Genomic DNA, 17,303 nt, shown 5'->3' on the forward strand with positions numbered 1-17,303 from the left:
AGCGTACATAGTGCATTACGTCGCATTTGGCAATTCACCCTAAAGTGGGAATGGTTATGCCACCCTTTATAAACCATTTATAGTATTACACACTCTTAAAGAGGATTTGTGATGCAGTTATGTAGTGTTTATGAAGCCTTTATATATCCTATGTAAAGCCTTTATAAATTGACGGCTACTTCATTTATAGTGAGACCCCTTTTTCATTGACTTCATGCGCACTGCCACGTGATATTACAATATAATTCCACTAGTCAAATATGATTGTGAGGTGCACAGTCTATTCTCCATAACTCCACTAATTCTGACCAAAGTGTTCTTTTTGTAATATTTCGCCTTTATGTATGTATCGTGCTAAAAGTAACCTAGCGCATTGTTTGGGGAATAGGATATCAAGGTATTTCAGGCTGTTGACAGGTGAACACTTTGGCGCATGACCATTTAAATGGTCCACTGTGGCGCTGTGGATTTGCCTGGGAGATGCCCAAACACCATGCGCAGTTACACCACAATGATGTGAGCTGACCCAACTCGCCACAGACCCGCTAAGTACGATCATGAGAGACCCGGCCGAAGAATAAAGACGTTAAAAAAAGCTACGCATCTTGGAAATGTTATGTACGCAATAGAACCGACATTTCAGAACTATCGCATGTTAAGGGATTACGGGATTACTTCTTCTGTAAAGACTTGGAAGCGGTGAGTAGACTTCTCTGTGTAGTGAGACTTGAGTCCGATCGATTGACTACTCTAGAAACATTCATTGAATACCAACTTCACCAACAGGATCAGCGCACTCTTGAGTGTGTGTGTAGAATGCAATGACTGTATGGTGTGGAATGTTGGCCGCCCAACGGTATTCCAACCATTCAATAAAGAAAATCACAAACAACAAGCCTACAAATGCATCAATTTAACTTGTATAAAATATTGCTGTATTTCACAATTTAAGTGGCTGTTTATCACAATTAAAACTGTACATGACAGATCGGCACTCCAAATGTAGGCTATAATTGTTGCATTAACGGTGTTACTATGTAACAGCTATGTAGTGCCATTATGTAACAATAACTCCTTGCTCCCAGTATTAGCCCCACTACTAGACATTTAATAGGTTTTGTGAAACAAACCTCTAAGCTACCTAATCTAAGTAGGTCTAACAATAACTTACTTTTAAGCAAGCGCACATGGCTGTCCTGTCCTGCTTCTATACATTTCTATAGAAGCAGGAACCCTTTTGACTTATGAGTCCACCTGACATTTAAAAGACATTTAAAACAGAGTTGTACAATAGACTCCAGGGCACAGTCCTGTGAACAGAAGCCCACATTTTAAAACCAGTTTAGACCATCAAAACACACATTGTGATCTGATTATGATCAGATCAGATCATCCTGCCCACCTCCAGAGGAAGTCAGACACGCATTGTGTCTGGATATCTTACAAGTGTAGACAGATCTGGACAAAAACCACTGTTTATGCCTGCTGTTAACATGTGTCCTTCGTCCTGATCTTGTCTGTTTACGCTTTTAAGATCTGATCACGATGCATCTTTTAATCTTCTACACCTGTCAAAAATGTGGGCACAATCAAAATGTGGACAAGATCAGGACGAAGGCTGCATGTTAGAACACAGGTATAAACACAGGTATAAACCGTGCTAAATCATCATTATTACGCCCTCTAAAATCACTGACAGGTAGCACCATTATGTCTTACAATAAATAAATCAATATTATTTAGAAAGAATAGCTGTGAAATAATTGTCATAAAGGAAGGGACCAGGAAATCTGGTCACAATGCAGACACAGTGGATGGATAACAGACACATTTTAATACCATGTGTAGACACATTTCTGGGAATCTGGTCACAATGCAGACACAGTGGATGGATAACAGACACATTTTAATACCATGTGTAGACACATTTCTGGGAATCTGGGCACAATCAGAATGTGGACAAGATCAGGACAACGGACCCATGTTAGCATCAGGGATAAATAGGGCTATAGACAGTGCTGCATCCCAAATGGCACCATATTCCCTATTTGTGCACTACTTTTGAGCAAAGTCCATAACGCTGGTCAAAGGTAGTTCACTATATAGGGAATAGGGTGCCATTTTAGTACACAGTCAGTCACTCTGACAAGTAGTCTAGCCACCAGCTGTAAGGAACAGTATTTAATTAGCCACCAATTTGTTCCTGTTTACCCAGAGGGGCACCTCTTATCAATGTCCTCCTCAATGAATCAATTAGCTATGATCTAGTGTAGTTAAAACTAGATGACCCTTGAGCCCTACTGTCTATTGTAAAGCTTACAGTTATTGAATTGATTTTATACACATCTAAATGATACAAGTGAAGATAATCCTACTTAGGCCTAAATTTGGATAAAGTTACCCCTACAAAGTGTGTGTGTGTGTGTACGTTCATAGTTGAATTTACATACAGTCATCTCATCAGAACCAATGCCAGCTCCCAGATCTCTCCTCAGTCTCACGCTGCTGACAGAGATGAAGCCTGGAGGAGTATAGTAAACCAGATCTCTCCTCAGTCTCACGCTGCTGACAGAGATGAAGCCTGGAGGAGTGTAGTAAACCAGATCTCTCCTCAGTCTCACGCTGCTGACAGAGATGAAGCCTGGAGGAGTATAGTAAACCAGATCTCTCCTCAGTCTCACGCTGCTGACAGAGATGAAGCCTGGAGGAGTGTAGTAAACCAGATCTCTCCTCAGTCTCACGCTGCTGACAGAGATGAAGCCTGGAGGAGTGTAGTAAACCAGATCTCTCCTCAGTCTCACGCTGCTGACAGAAATGAAGCCTGGAGGAGTGTAGTAAACCAGATCTCTCCTCAGTCTCACGCTGCTGACAGAGATGAAGCCTGGAGGAGTGTAGTAAACCAGATCTCTCCTCAGTCTCACGCTGCTGACAGAAATGAAGCCTGGAGGAGTGTAGTAAACCAGATCTCTCCTCAGTCTCACGCTGCTGACAGAGATGAAGCCTGGAGGAGTGTAGTAAACCAGATCTCTCCTCAGTCTCACGCTGCTGACAGAGATGAAGCCTGGAGGAGTATAGTAAACTAGGAGATCCCTTTTCCCAAGGCTTAACCAACCCCACAGGAGAGGAACAGAGGAACAGATGGCCTTGGTGGCTGACTGTGGCTTTCTGTACTGTTTGTCAGCCTCACCGCGCTTTAAACGGGGCTAAATGAGAGTAGACCTGCCAGACATGATTAGCTGGTGAGGGGGATAGGGAGGTTTACCATGTGGGATGTGTCATATGTGTATGTTGTGGGTGGCAGGATCTCTGACAGGATCCTCCCAGGTTTCTGTCCAAGAAAATGCTGAGAAAATGTCCAAGATAATCTTTCGTTATTACACTGATGACGTTCTCATGTTATTTCCTGTTATTCCCTTTCATTAGTTCGAGACAATTACATTGTTTGCTTCATTTTCATGAGGTTTTTTCCCCAGTTTCCCGCAGCATCAGGTCTGACTGGGTCTTGATTGGGTGGACATTTTGAGAGCCATCTGATTTTTATAGTGAAGTGCCCCAAACACTACCTGAGTAATGGTCCTAGCTTTCTGCTTCTCCATTCTACTGTTCTTAGCCAGACAGAACCTCACCTTTGTGAGAACGTTGTCCTCGCATCCTGGCATCCTGAAATACTGTACTTCTGTCCCTCACACACAAAGCGCTTTCTCCTCATCCATTCTCATCTCTTTCTGAAGAAATAAATACTTACATTTGGCCCTGTAAAAAGAACTTGAAGTTCAGTTGTCTATTTCCCAAGAGAGTGAACATCTAATAGTCATACAATCATATAGTTGGCTAATCCAGATTAATACTGGGTGACATCCTTAAAATAGATTGTAATCCACAGCAGCAATAGCAGATCAGGTTGGTTATATACCCGTAGTATAACGGTACTGGTTGAGTGCAATATCCCACACTTATCGTCTCATTTTGTATCCCTATTATGGCTGTAGATGGATAAGATCAGCCTGAAGGACCCAGAGAGCAAAGAGTTAAGTGCTAAGCGGGTATTAAACGAAGGAGAGATACTCAGGCAAGGCTGGCTGGGGACAGAGTGACAGACAAGGGTGGATGAACCTGCTGGACTCAAGGGATTGCAGCAGGCAAAGTGAGGGCAGGCCAGGGAGGTTGCCATGTTAGGAGTTAGATTAGCTCTTCCTGTGATTGGAAACCTGTGAGGAGGAAGGAGAAAATGGTGGTTCTTATAGTAAGGTAGGTGATTAACAAAGATCAGGGTGAAGCAACCGGGTTGGCTATTATTGTCGCATATTGCTCACAAGACTAAAACAGTGGTAACCTTGCTGCTCTATCCTGATTATCTGTTTCAGGACCTGCTGCCCCACTGAAGACAGATAAGAGCCGTTCCCAACTGAAGCGCTATGGCCCCTGCTGCAGTGAGGAGTCCTAGCCTCAGGTCTTCATAGTGGACATTGAGCTATCATCACACACGGGTGTAGGCCAGGGCCAGGCCAGGGTCAGACTCCCAGAGCAGGGATGATCACTTCCCACATGAACGGAGGACCCGGATATGTAACAGAGGACCCAATGGGGCCTGCAAGTGGCACAGAGGGTCTTGGGAGTGAAGCCAAACTGCAGCAGAGGGAGAGGGCTGTGGATTGCCCCCCTGGGGACAAGGTGGTGGGAACTGGGAGCAGCGTTGTGCAGGGTTCCCGGTGCAGCGCCCAGATGGAGAGGATCCAGCGGTACCAGGAAGAGCTGAGGAGGAAGAGGGAGGAGGATGCCAACAAAGGGAAGCATGAGATCGATCTCACCGCCTCGCTCAGGCTCAAGAAGCTCGCCCAGAACCCAGCCAAGACGGGTATCGACAACCCTACGTTCGAAGCGCCTCAGGCGGGCAAGGAGACCAAGGATGGGAGCCCCCCGCTTGGCGGGGACTCGGCTGTGGGTGAGTAGGGTCGTGTGGGACTGAAGGGAGGAAGTGGGGGAGGTGGAGGCGAGGGGTAGCTCTGTGAGAAGAAGAATAGGAGAGTTGGGAACTTTGGTGTAAATTCTGTGAAACAAAGAGTCAGTGTTTTAGGGAGGGGGCTGAGCGAGGGGTATTGGTGGAGAATGGGGGATCAGAAGTGAATGTCAATGCAGAGGCTCTCTCCATTTAGTCACATTAGAGTCACTCACTCTCCCTCACCTCTGGATTCATTTGGAGTTAAAACACTTGGGTTTGAAAGTTGTTGTTTTTTTATCGGAGGTGTTCTCATTCCTGCGAAGGCCTGAAAACTATCTGCTTGGTTGGAGGGTGGTTGTAAATCATATTAAGTGATCTTAATAAGAGTTGTGATGTGAAAACGAGTGAATTGAAATACATTTTTCCTCAGAGTATTAGCTTTTGTGTCCGTTGGCTAGATTTAGAGGAGACAGTAGGCTGTAGAAAATGTTGTTGCTGCTGACCAGTTTTAGCAGACTCTTGTGAGCCTAAAACTCAAGTCTGCCTCAAGTGCCTATAACATATAGACCATTAATAAAATAGAACCTTATATCTGCACAGCCTTTTTAAAAAACACACACACACTCAACATGGGCATACACTCCCCTAATGATTTATTTGGACAGTGAAGCTAAAATGTTTTATTTGGCTTTGCAAGCCAGCATTTTGGATTTGAGATTAAAAAAAGAATAATATGAGGTGACAGTAGAGAATGAACTTTTATTTTAGGTTATTTTCATACATATGTTTTACCGTTTAGAAATGAAAGCACTTTATGTATCTAGTCCCCCCGTTTGAAGGTGTCAAGTAATTCAGACACATTCACTTATATGTGTACTAAAGTAGTAAAAAGTTTCGTATTTGGTCTCATATTCCTAGCACTCAATGACTACATCAAGATACTAAATGGCCCACACACACACACACATACACACACACACACAGACACACACACACACACACACGCACAAACACACGCACACACACACACACACGCACACACACACACACACACACACACACACACACACACACACACACACACACACACACACACACACACACACACACATACACATACACACACACACACACACACACACACTGTACACCCTCCCTGCTTCTTCTTATCTCAGGTATACCCCCTGATGAGATCACTATCTTGATAACATTAATCAGGTTGTAATCAGTAATCAATGCACCTGGTCACTTAAACAGACCACCTGCTGGTTCATAACAATAGATTGGGCTGTTTAAGAAAGGCTTTACCCTCCCTTTCCCCTGGTGCTGTGTCTCTGTACTCCTCAGAGTTGCTATGTGTAGGTGGTACCTTCATGCCAAACTTGATGCAGATGCCTAATCCTGTCTGGGAAGTGCAGAATCCCATGGTTGCACCACCCAAGCAGGGTTTGGCACCTAAATTGACTTTGGCATGACAATATCCAATTAGTAGCATGGCTTTCACATAACCACGCTGTCTCCATGCAAGCCAGTGCTTTCGAGCTCCAAAGAGGTTTGAAACAGAGACATGCGATTAACTTCAGAAAAAACCTTCCCATTGACGGTGGTCTGAATCTTTAGGGTCACGGGCGTTACAGGAAGTAAATGCATGTTGAGTCTCTCTGTTTTAAGCCTCTCTCTATGGCACTAGTAAGCAAGGGCTCGCATGGAGATCGGGTGTTCCTGGAAATTAGGCAATTGAACCTAACCAACCTCTTTGTCTCCCCTTTCCTCTCCCCTCCCCAGAGCTGGAGGAGCTGCTGGAGGCCCTGCGGCAGGTGCAGAGCTGCCTGGTGGACGCCCAGTCGCAGGCCGACGTGGCTCTGGTGCTGGGCCTGCTGCACAAGGAGGACTTCCAGAGCGCCTTCGCCATCCACAGCGCCGTGGCCCAGCAGATGCAGCCGCGTGGCAGCCCGCCCTTGCCCCTCACCGCCCAGGCCCACGGCCTTTATCAGGAGGTAGAGTGAAGTAGAAAAGAAACTCCAGCAGACTAGTGATCTTGATGGATCTAGAAATTGAATGGATCTTTTTTTCACCAATGTATCGGTCAGGAGGTAGGGGGGAGAAAAGAGGAGAAAGAAGGGATGGCGTTAGGAAGAAGGTGGAGAAGTGTTGGGAGAAGAGGATTTGGGGGATGAACAGATGGAGATAAGAATATGGAAAGGTAGAACGGTACAGCAGGGTAGGGAAGAGAAGTGGAGAGAGCTTGCCTGGCGCATTGGAATCAATTGAATAGTCCCAAAGGGAAACTTCTCCCATTTGGCACTCCGCGGCAGGCTTAATAACACACTTATGAGTTTGAATGTAAACAAATACTATTTGGACCCAGGTCTTGATTTCTATAGGAAAGCTGGCTGTCAAACAATCACAATCACGCTCACGCTCAGCCACGCTCAAGGTCCTAAACGATATCATAACCGCCATCGATAAGAGACATTACTGTGCAGCCGTATTCATCGACCTGGCCAAGGCTTTCGACTCTGTCAATCACCACATTCTTATCGGCAGACTAAAGAGCCTTGGTTTCTCAAATGATTGCCTCGCTTGGTTCACCAACTACTTCTCTGATAGAATTCAGTGTGTCAAATCGGAGGGCCTGTTTTCCAGACCTCTGGCAGTCTCTATGGAGGTGCCACAGGGTTCAATCCTCGGGCTGACTCTTTTCTCTGTATATATCAATAATGTCGCTCTAACTGCTGGTGATTCTTTGATCCACCTCTACGCAGACGACACCATTCTGTATACCTCTGGCCCTTCGTTGGACACTGTGTTAACTAACCTCCAGATGAGCTTCAATGCCATACAACTCTCCTTCCGTGGCCTCCAACTGCTCTTAAATACAAGTAAAACTAAATGCATGCTCTTCAACCGATCGCTACCTGCACCTGCCCGCTCGTCCAGCATCACCACTCGGAGGGTTCTGCCTTAGAATATGTGGACAACTACAAATACCTAGGTGTATGGTTAGACTGTAAACTCTCCTTCCAGACTCACATTAAGCATCTCCAATCCAAAATTAAATCTAGAATCGGCTTCCTATTTCGCAACAAAGCATCTTCACTCATGCTGACAAAAATACCCTCGTAAAACTGACCATCCTACCGATCCTAGACTTCGGCGATGTCATTACAAAATAGCCTCCAACACTCTACTCAACAAATTGGATGCAGTCTATCACAGTGCCATCCGTTTTGTCACCAAAGCCCCATATACTACCCACCATTGCGACCTGTACACTCTCGTTGGTTGGCCCTCGCTTCATACTTGTCGCCAAACCCACTGGCTCCAGATCATCTACAAGTCTCTGCTAGGTAAAGCCCCGCCTTATCTCAGCTCACTGGTTACCATAGCAGCCCCCACCCATAGCACGCGCTCCAGCACTAGTCACCCCCAAAGCCAATTCCTCATTTGGTTGCCTTTCCTTCCAGTTCTCTGCTGCCAATGACTGGAACGAACTGCAAAAATCACTGAAGCTGGAGACTCATATCTCCCTCACTAGCTTTAAGCACCAGCTGTCAGAGCAGCTCACAGATCACTGCACCTGTACATTGCCCATCTGTAAATAGCCCATCCAACGACCTCATCCCCATACTGTATTTATTTATTTATCTTGCTCCTTTGCACCCCAATATCTCTACTTGCACCTTCATCTTCAACATATCAATCACTCCAGTGTTTAATTGCTATATTGTAATTACTTCTCCACCATGGCCTATTTATTGCCTTACCTCCCTTATCTTACCTCATTTGCACACACTGTATATAGACTTTTTCTACTGTATTATTGACTGCATGTTTGTTTATTCCATGTGTAACTGTGTTGTTGTATGTGTCGAACTGCTTTGCTTTATTCTTGGCCAGGTCGCAGTTGTAAATGAGAACTTGTTCTCAACTAGCCTACCTGGTTAAATAAAGGTGAAATACATTTAAAAAAAACAATAGGCTAACTAACAAAGAGACTGCTTTAGGCTGGTAGGGTTAGTTTGGAGAGCACTGTGTGACATTAAGGAAGAGGTCGTAGGCTTCGATTGAGGGCTTCGATCAGTGCGATGATGATCTCTCTCAGACACACACACACCATCTCTGTGCGTACAGTAAATAGATGTATACATTTGCGCCAGGAGATACTTAGCAAGGTGGTAATAGTTTGAGCCGGTGAACTGTGTGTCTAAACTAAGTGGCTGGTGCCGTGGGACTTCCTGATTGGCCTTCAGGGCGAGCTAATCTCCCTGCTGCCCCTGGGCCTGGCAGGAAGTGGCTGGGGATCTGAACTGCCGTGGCCAGAAAAAGAACCTCCAGCGGCTTACAGGCTAGAGGGGCAAGGGCTGGAGGGAGGGAGGGAGGAGAGGAGGGCTGGAGGGAGGGAGGGAGGGAGGGAGGGAGGGAGGGAGGGAGGGAGGGAGGGAGGGAGGGAGGGAGGGAGGGGAGGAAGGCTGAGAGAGGAGGGGGAGAGGAGGGAGGGAGGACAGGAGGGCTGGAGGGAGGGAGGAGAGTAGGGCTGGAGGGAGGACAGGAGGGCTGGGAGAGGAGGAGGAGAGGAGGGCTGGGAGAGGAGGGGGAGAGGAGGGCTGGTGGGATTGGAGGAGAGGAGGGCTGGGAGAGGAGGGCTGGGAGAGGAGGGCTGGTGGGATTGGAGGAGAGGAGGGCTGGGAGAGGAGGGCTGGTGGGATTGGAGGAGAGGAGGGCTGGGAGAGGAGGGGGAGAGGGGAAAGTGCGTCACCTCGTTACCGACACCTTTGATTAGTTGAATGGATGAGCTAAGCTAGAGCCAGGGACCGGGATAGAGGGAGACGGAGAAGAGGGGGAGGAGGGTGGAGAGAAAGAGAGGATTGGGATTCTCTTTTTGAAGTGTGCAGTTTTTTTCTACGATGAAGTAGTTTGTGGATGTTGATAGTTGTGGGTGCTATGAAGTTGTTAAAGACATGCTATAGAAACACGAACGTGATGACAGCACAACCAACTTCTCATGCTTCTATTGGACCTCACATGTTGAGGGCTTCATTCAGTGTCTTTATTTTCCAACGCGACAGCCAGTGAGCAGAATAAGTGTCCGTCTCAAGTGACAACCTATCCCCTATATAGTGCACAACTTTTGACCAGAGCCCTATGGGCCCTAGTCAAAAGTAGTATACTAGGGGATAGGGTGCCATTTGGAATGGAGACTGTTACAGTAGTGTGACTTCCCTGTCTGGAATGTGAAACCCCACTGTGACCCATTGGAGAGCTGCCAACTCTCTCTCTGTGTGTGTGTGCGTGCGTGCGTGCGTGCGTGTGTGTGTGTGTGTGTGCGTGTGCGTGTGCGCGTGCGCGTGCATGCGTGTGTCTATGTGGAGGAATGCAATCGATTATGTTAACAGCAGAATGGCGTATGACATGACCTTCACCTAAGAACAAATGATTTGCAGACTGAGACGCCCTCAGTTATGAGGCAAACATATTTACTGTTATGGCCTTCATATGAGGACAAAATACCTCTGATAACATGAGCCCTCAGTCACAACACATGCACTACACGATGAGAAGCGTAGCAGGATGAACCATCAGTGGTTTTAACAATAATATACTAAGTCGTTTCTGAGTAATGACTAAAGCCTTGGCTGTATTGAGGACGGGGTGATTCTTCAACCCATGACTTGTGTTCAGGAAGTTGTATGATTCAACTGCGATGTTAAATCACACATAGAGTCTCAAGGAGTATTCAAGATGGCCATGTCCCTACTGGTTCCTGGCTGGTGATGTTATTAACTCATGCACACTTTGAACTTCGAAATGACGATTCCAGATGACCAATGCTTGTTACTTAGTGGTACTTATACAGCTTACGATAACATGACCCCTTCTCTCGCTCTCTCTTCCTTACCATCCCTTCACCTCCTCTCCCCCACTCGCTCCCCCTCTTTCTGTCATTCCCTCCCCTCTCTCTCCCTTTCCATCCTCTTCCCCCTCCCCGTCCTCTCTCCCCCTTCCTTCCCTCCTGATCTCTCCCTACTCTCCCCCCTCTCTTTTTCAAGGTGCAATGCATCCTACAATCCAGTCACCAGGAGGAAGGTGTAGAGCTCAGGAACCTACTCACCACCCCCCACTTCCAGGTAAGAGACCTGAGATGCACCAGAACTTAACCCGTAACCTTCAATTAGGAAACATCAAAATAACCTCAAATAACATCTAGAAAATATTATTTGGTTTGCGGGGTGTCCATGGCCCCCGCATTCTGTCAGTGTTCCTGAGCTGGCCACCTGAGGCATACTATGGATAAAATCCCAATTTCCAATTTGTCACTCAGATATCTGTGAATATGCTCCATATACCTTGTTCATAGATTCCATGTACTGTACGTCTATGCGAGACCCTGAGTCATCCTCATGTGTCGACTGTATCCAATCCTGACTTCAGCCTCAGAGGGGCTAAGGAAAGTCACTTAGTGGGTTTTAAGGTGCTTGGCCCTTTAAGGGCCTTGAACTTTACTCTGTGTCTTGACTAAAGGTACACATGACTATCCTCGATGAAAGTTAGGGGAGGACACTTCCATTTGCCTACTAATGAATTGGCACGCTTTTCAGGTCACGGATGAGAGAGGACAGAGGAGAGAGGGTGGAGAACGGACTTTTTCCCAAATGAGACAAGGCCATTGTATAGGTGATATTACAGGGCATCTTGGGTTTTGGAATTTGGAAGGTTAACATGATACAAACAATTAGGATGATACTTACAGTGTATGCATCTCGGACAGCGAAATCTCTTCTTTGGGTTTATAGCCGAGCATGTCATCAACAAATCCTTAGATCTACGAAGTAGCGTAAGAGTTGCCCTTTGACACTTGACCCAAGCTTCTTTGCTGGTCAGTGTCCAGCTCAATGGCATGCCCATATGCGTGCCACACAGGTACAGAGAGGTCACTCAATATAGATGGCTTACTGCTGACGTTTACATGATTGTCCCCAGGGCTACGTGCCAGCCTGGTGTTGGCACCGCTGAGATGTGTTCTCTAAAGCCTGTCACATGCTTCCCAGTCAAAACAGTTTGTGCATATATTATGACTACATTTTGTGACGTTTTGTTCGTTTTGGTGTTCGGCAGGGTTTGTTCGTCTGTTCGGGCACACTAATTGTTTTCTTGGGGCACGTCAAAGTTTGGTAGCCGTAGTCTACGCCCCTTTGTCGGTGATTGGTCAACAGTACTACCCCTAGTGGCAGTGGGAACTATGGACAGGATTCTTCAATAAAGTGTTTGTTGTCCTTCAACGAGAGACAACTCGTTTTCATGCTAATTTTTTCACTTGAGAAATACTGCACCAAACATCTTAGTTAGATGTTAAATTGCGCGACTAACCCTCCTCTGCAAAAAATGTACAAATGTATTACAAATGCCTTTATTTATCTTAGATTTATTTTGAATATTTTGAGGAAGTGGCTGTTGTTGTTGCTACAGCGTATCAAGAGGGACAAACGGTAACATTGCCGCTTTTTTCTAGCTTTTCAAGCGAAGGTCTTTTAAGGGAGTGTGCGAGGCACATACGTTCGCTTCGCCTAGCCAAGTTCTGCTACGAGCAAACCGAACCTTCTTTTTCTTCTTGTTCTCTGGTATTATGGCGGTCTGCAAACAAACTTTAAAGGTGCATGCCGCCACCTACTGTAAGGGAGGCCACCCCATTGCGAGAAATGGGAAAAACCCAACATAATATACAATTCAAAAATGAAATAAATCCAAAAACCCATTCCCCATCCTTCAGACATAGTCCTAATCACATCCCTATACAGGCGCAGGGGTCTGTGAGGATGGAACATTCGTCCACAGGATTTCTTGTAATGCCTGTGCTGTAAAATCCCTCACAACGATGCCTATTTCCTTCTATTTCCACTTTGTTTATAACCAATGCAATAAATGATACAACGTCCATGCGACATGTCAGGATCCTGTCGGCGAGTAACATTTACTGGGGTCTCTTACCCAACTACCATGATTTTTTCAACGTTAACCCCTTATTCCACTCTCCTCGACGCCTCCGGATAGGAGACAGGCTGGACAGCCTGGCTCTTACATGGTATCTCACTTAACCCAAAATACACTGTACAAAACATTAAGGCCCCCCTCCTTTTGCATTCAGAACAGCCTCAATTCGCTGGGGCATGGACACTACAAGGTGTCGGATGCTGGCCCATGTTGACTCCAATGCTTCCCACAGTTGTGTCAAGTTGGCTGGATGTCCTTTGGGTGGTGGGCCATTCTTGATACAGACGGGAAACTGTTGAGCGTGAAAAACCCAACAGCGTTGCAGTTCTTGACACGAACCGGTGCACCTGACACCTACTACCATACCCCGTTCAAATACATTTAAATCTTTTGTCTTGCCCATTCACCCTCTGAATGGCACACATACACAATCCATGTCTTAATTGTCTCAAGGCTTTAAAATCATTCTTTAACCTGTCTCCTCACCTTCATCTACACGGATTGAAGTGACATCAATAAGGGATCACCTGGCTTTCACCTGGATTCACCTGGTCAGTCTATGTCATGGAAAGAGCAGGTGTCCTTAATGTTTTATACAACGGGTGGGTCTAATCCCGAATGCTGATTGGTTAAAAGCGAACATGCGAAGGGAAAGACTCTTCTTCAAAGAACAAAATAATATGGGCGTGCACCAACCACGGAATCTATACTGAACAGAAATATGAACTCAACATGCAACAATTTCATTGATTTTATTGAGTTACAGTTCATATGAGAAAATCAGTCAACTGAAATAAATTCATTAGGCTTTAATCTATGGAGTTCACATTACTGGGAATACAGATATGCATCTGTTGGTCACAGATGCCTTAAAAAAAAATGGGCCTCACAATGGGCCTCAGGATCTCATCACGGTATTTTTGTGCATTCAAATTGCCACTGATAAAAGGCAATTGTGTTCGTTGTCCGCAGTTTATGCCTACCCATACCATAACTCCACCGCCATCATAGGGCACTCTGTTCACAACGTTGACATCAGCAAACTTCTCGTGCACATGACGCCATGCACATGGACTGTGGTTGTGAGGCCGGTTGACGCATCTAGGATTTTCATTGAGACGTCAAACGGATCTCCCAGATAATGCCATTGGTCCAAAACCCTCACTCCAACAACAAGAACAAAAGAGTCAGAACAAGGCTTGGATTTACTAGATTCCACGACTACTTTACTTCTCTTATTTCCCTTCTTGTTCGCCACTGTAATCCATTCCTTCTCACGCTCATCTTCGCTCAACGTGCCATCAGTTTCAAACAAAACATCCCCTCCTTCGCCACCTTCCTCCTGCTTCACCTTTTGATGTCAAGCTTACAATCTCACTCCATTCGAAAACCGAACCTCGTATGCGGGTGCCTTAACAAGCTCCAGTTGAACACTGTTCCCTTAACGAGGGTGTGGCAGCCCTCTAATTGACTGCCTAAAGACTTTAAAGGCCCAGTGTGGTCAAAAAGGATTTTCCTGTGTTTTAAATATACAGTTGAAGTCGGAAGTTTACATACACCTTAGCCAAATACATTTAAACTCAGTTTTTCACAATTCCTGGAATTTTATCCTAGTAAACATTCCCTGTCTTAGGTCAGTTAGGATCACCACTTTATTTTAAGAATGTGAAATGTCAGAATAATAGTAGAGAGAATTATTTATTTCAGCTTTTATTTCTTTCATCACATTCCCAGTGGGTCAGAAGTTTACATACACTCAATTGGTATTTGGTAGCAATGCCTTTAAATTGTTTAACTTGGGTCAAACGTTTCGGGTAGCCTTCCACAAGCTTCCCACAATAAGTTGGGTGAATTTTGGACCCATTCTTCCTGACAGAGCTGGTGTAACCGAGTCAGGTTTGTAGGCCTCCTTGCTCGCACACGCTTTTTCAGTTCTGCCCACAAATGTTCTATGTCATTGAGGTCAGGGCTTTCTGATGGCCACTCCAATAGCTTGACTTTGTTGTCCTTAAGCCATTTTGCCACAACTTTGGAAGTATGCTTGGGGTCATTGTTCATTTGGAAGACCCATTTGCGACCAAGCTTTAACTTCCTGACTGATGTCTTGAGATGTTTCTTCAATGTATCCACATAATTATCCTTTCTCATGATGCCATCTATTTTGTGAAGTGGACCAGTCCCTCCTGCAGCAAAGCACCCCCACAACATGATGCTGCCACTCCCGTGCTTCACGGTTGGGATGGTGTTCTTCGGCTTGCAAGCTTTTTCCTCCTAATATAACAATGGTCATTATGGCCAAACAATTCTATTTTTGTTTCATCAGACCAGAGGACATTTCTCCAAAAAGTACGATCTTTGTCCCCATGTGCAGTTGCAAACCGTAGTCTGGCTTTATTATGGCGGTTTTGGAGCAGTGACTTCTTCCTTGCTGAGCGGCCTTTCAGGTTATGTCGATATAGGACTCGTTTTACTGTGGATATAGATACTTTTGTACCTGTTTCCTCCAGTATCTTCACAAGGTCCTTTGCTGTTGTTCTGGGATTGATTTGCACTTTTCGCACCAAAGTACATACTATAGTTTGTTGACAAGACATTTGTGGAGTGGTTGAAAACGAGTTTTAATGACTAACCTAATGTATGTAAACTTCCGACTGGGGTGCATTAATTCTGCCGACTCTGTTGCAATACATTTCTTAAACTGAAGCAAATGGAATGAAACGGGGAGGGAACTCCCACTGGGCACAGACGCCAATTCACAGAGGTAACCGCTAGGAACAACACAAACCTGCCTCCTTCTCTCCCTCTTCCCCTTTTTCCTTCCTCCTCTCCCTCCCGTCTTCCTTCTCCGGGGAATGCTGAGATCGAGGTGTTTTGATGATTGATGGAGGGGAATCCTGCCTCCTAAATGCAGGGCAGATTAAGACGGATTGTGTGTACGCTGGAAGCTTAGCCAGCCCTCCTCTCTCAAGTCTCTCTGCTGCAGGATAGAGACACTAATTTGGCTCGACGGTTATTAATTGCGAAGTACGGAGCGCCTGTCACCTTAAATGAAGTGGGGGAGTAATCTTTGTATTCTTGTTGGCTTAGAGGTGGAGACTGCTGACGGATTGTGTTAAGGAGGGAAGAAGGGAGGGAGAGAGAGAGACAGGGTGGGCTTTGGGTAACAGGTGCATGTTTAAGCATGGGATGGGAGCAGAGTTTAAGTTTCCCCCTTGACCTTTTACAATAACTGGTGAATATGAAAGGATATGCATGTGGATACACTGTGTATCATGTAGTGGCTCAAGATCAAGAAGCTCCAATTCACCTTAGTCATTACTACAACAATCTAATTCAAACAAAATCGCATACACACACTTCCCAGTTCTCACGGCACACACACTCCTTCTCATCCATGTGCCTGTGTGTGTTGTGTCCGTCCCAGGCTCTGATGCAGGCCCATGACAGTGTGGCGGAGCAGGAGTTGGAGCCGGACCCAGAAGAGAGATTGATTCAGTACCTGGGTGAGACCGTCAAACTGGTGCGGCTGGAGAAGGCCAGCGACATTCCTCTGGTGAGCCACTCCCCCACCCCCACTCATACACACACCCATCTCTTCTGATACTCCGAGACATTCCAATTGCTATCCCTCACAAATGACCGGTTACCGGTTGCTGAATCCCCGGGCTGACTGGGAGGAAGTCTGCAGGGAGTGAGCCGGCAGCTGGAGGGTTACCGGCTTCAATATCCTATATACTACAGTACATGCTGCTGTTGTGCACTTGATCAAGGCACCTTAATTGTTCCAGGGGTGCTCGTGTGCTGCCCCCAGCCTGCGATGTGTGTTTTGTGTCAGGCTGGGTACTGGGACAGCAAAATATATATATACTGTATATCAATATCAATTTCTGTAGACCAATAAAGCATGCCATGTATTGTATTGTATGTCCCCGATGCAGACTTGTCTTTGTAGTGGATCTTTGTGTCTTTGTGTCAAGTACGTCTAGGTGGTTTGCACTGATAAGCATGTCTGACTGGTATTTGCCCAGGGCGCCACGGTTCGTAACGAGATGGACAGCGTGGTAGTGAGTCGTGTGGTGAAGGGCGGGACAGCCGAGCGGAGCGGTCTCCTGGCTGAGGGAGATGAGATCCTGGAGATCAACGGCGTGCCTGTCCGCGGGAAGAACGTCAACGAGGTCCATGACCTTCTGGTGAGGAACGGGTTAACGAGTCAGGAATGCTCACGCTGGATATCACATCTGTCATATTTCAATTGACTGGTGTCAGTGGCACATTGATGCCGTCAGATCTAATGGATATAACATTTCATATAGCGCCGCTCCCATCTTACCTCAAGCCATTCTTGAACCAGAATATGTGTTAAGGTCTGGTCCCT

The 17,303-nt window shown here is 46.0% G+C and overlaps 1 protein-coding gene across 1 annotated transcript in view; it reads left to right on the top strand.

The window, feature by feature from the left end:
* The first annotated feature begins 467 nt into the window (after nucleotides 1–467).
* LOC115174607 (MAGUK p55 subfamily member 5-A-like) overlaps nucleotides 468–17,303 on the top strand; it is a 29,171-nt gene continuing 12,335 nt past the window's right edge. Inside the window, exons 1-6 of the mRNA XM_029733304.1 lie at nucleotides 468–699; nucleotides 4,365–4,942; nucleotides 6,725–6,936; nucleotides 10,990–11,067; nucleotides 16,353–16,481; nucleotides 16,957–17,118. Of these exons, the coding sequence (XP_029589164.1) occupies nucleotides 4,531–4,942; nucleotides 6,725–6,936; nucleotides 10,990–11,067; nucleotides 16,353–16,481; nucleotides 16,957–17,118 (993 nt within the window). The 5' untranslated portion in view covers nucleotides 468–699; nucleotides 4,365–4,530. The remainder of the gene's footprint in view (nucleotides 700–4,364; nucleotides 4,943–6,724; nucleotides 6,937–10,989; nucleotides 11,068–16,352; nucleotides 16,482–16,956; nucleotides 17,119–17,303) is intronic.

This window comes from Salmo trutta, chromosome 35, assembly GCF_901001165.1.
Source record: "Salmo trutta chromosome 35, fSalTru1.1, whole genome shotgun sequence".
Taxonomy (NCBI): Eukaryota; Metazoa; Chordata; class Actinopteri; order Salmoniformes; family Salmonidae; genus Salmo; species Salmo trutta.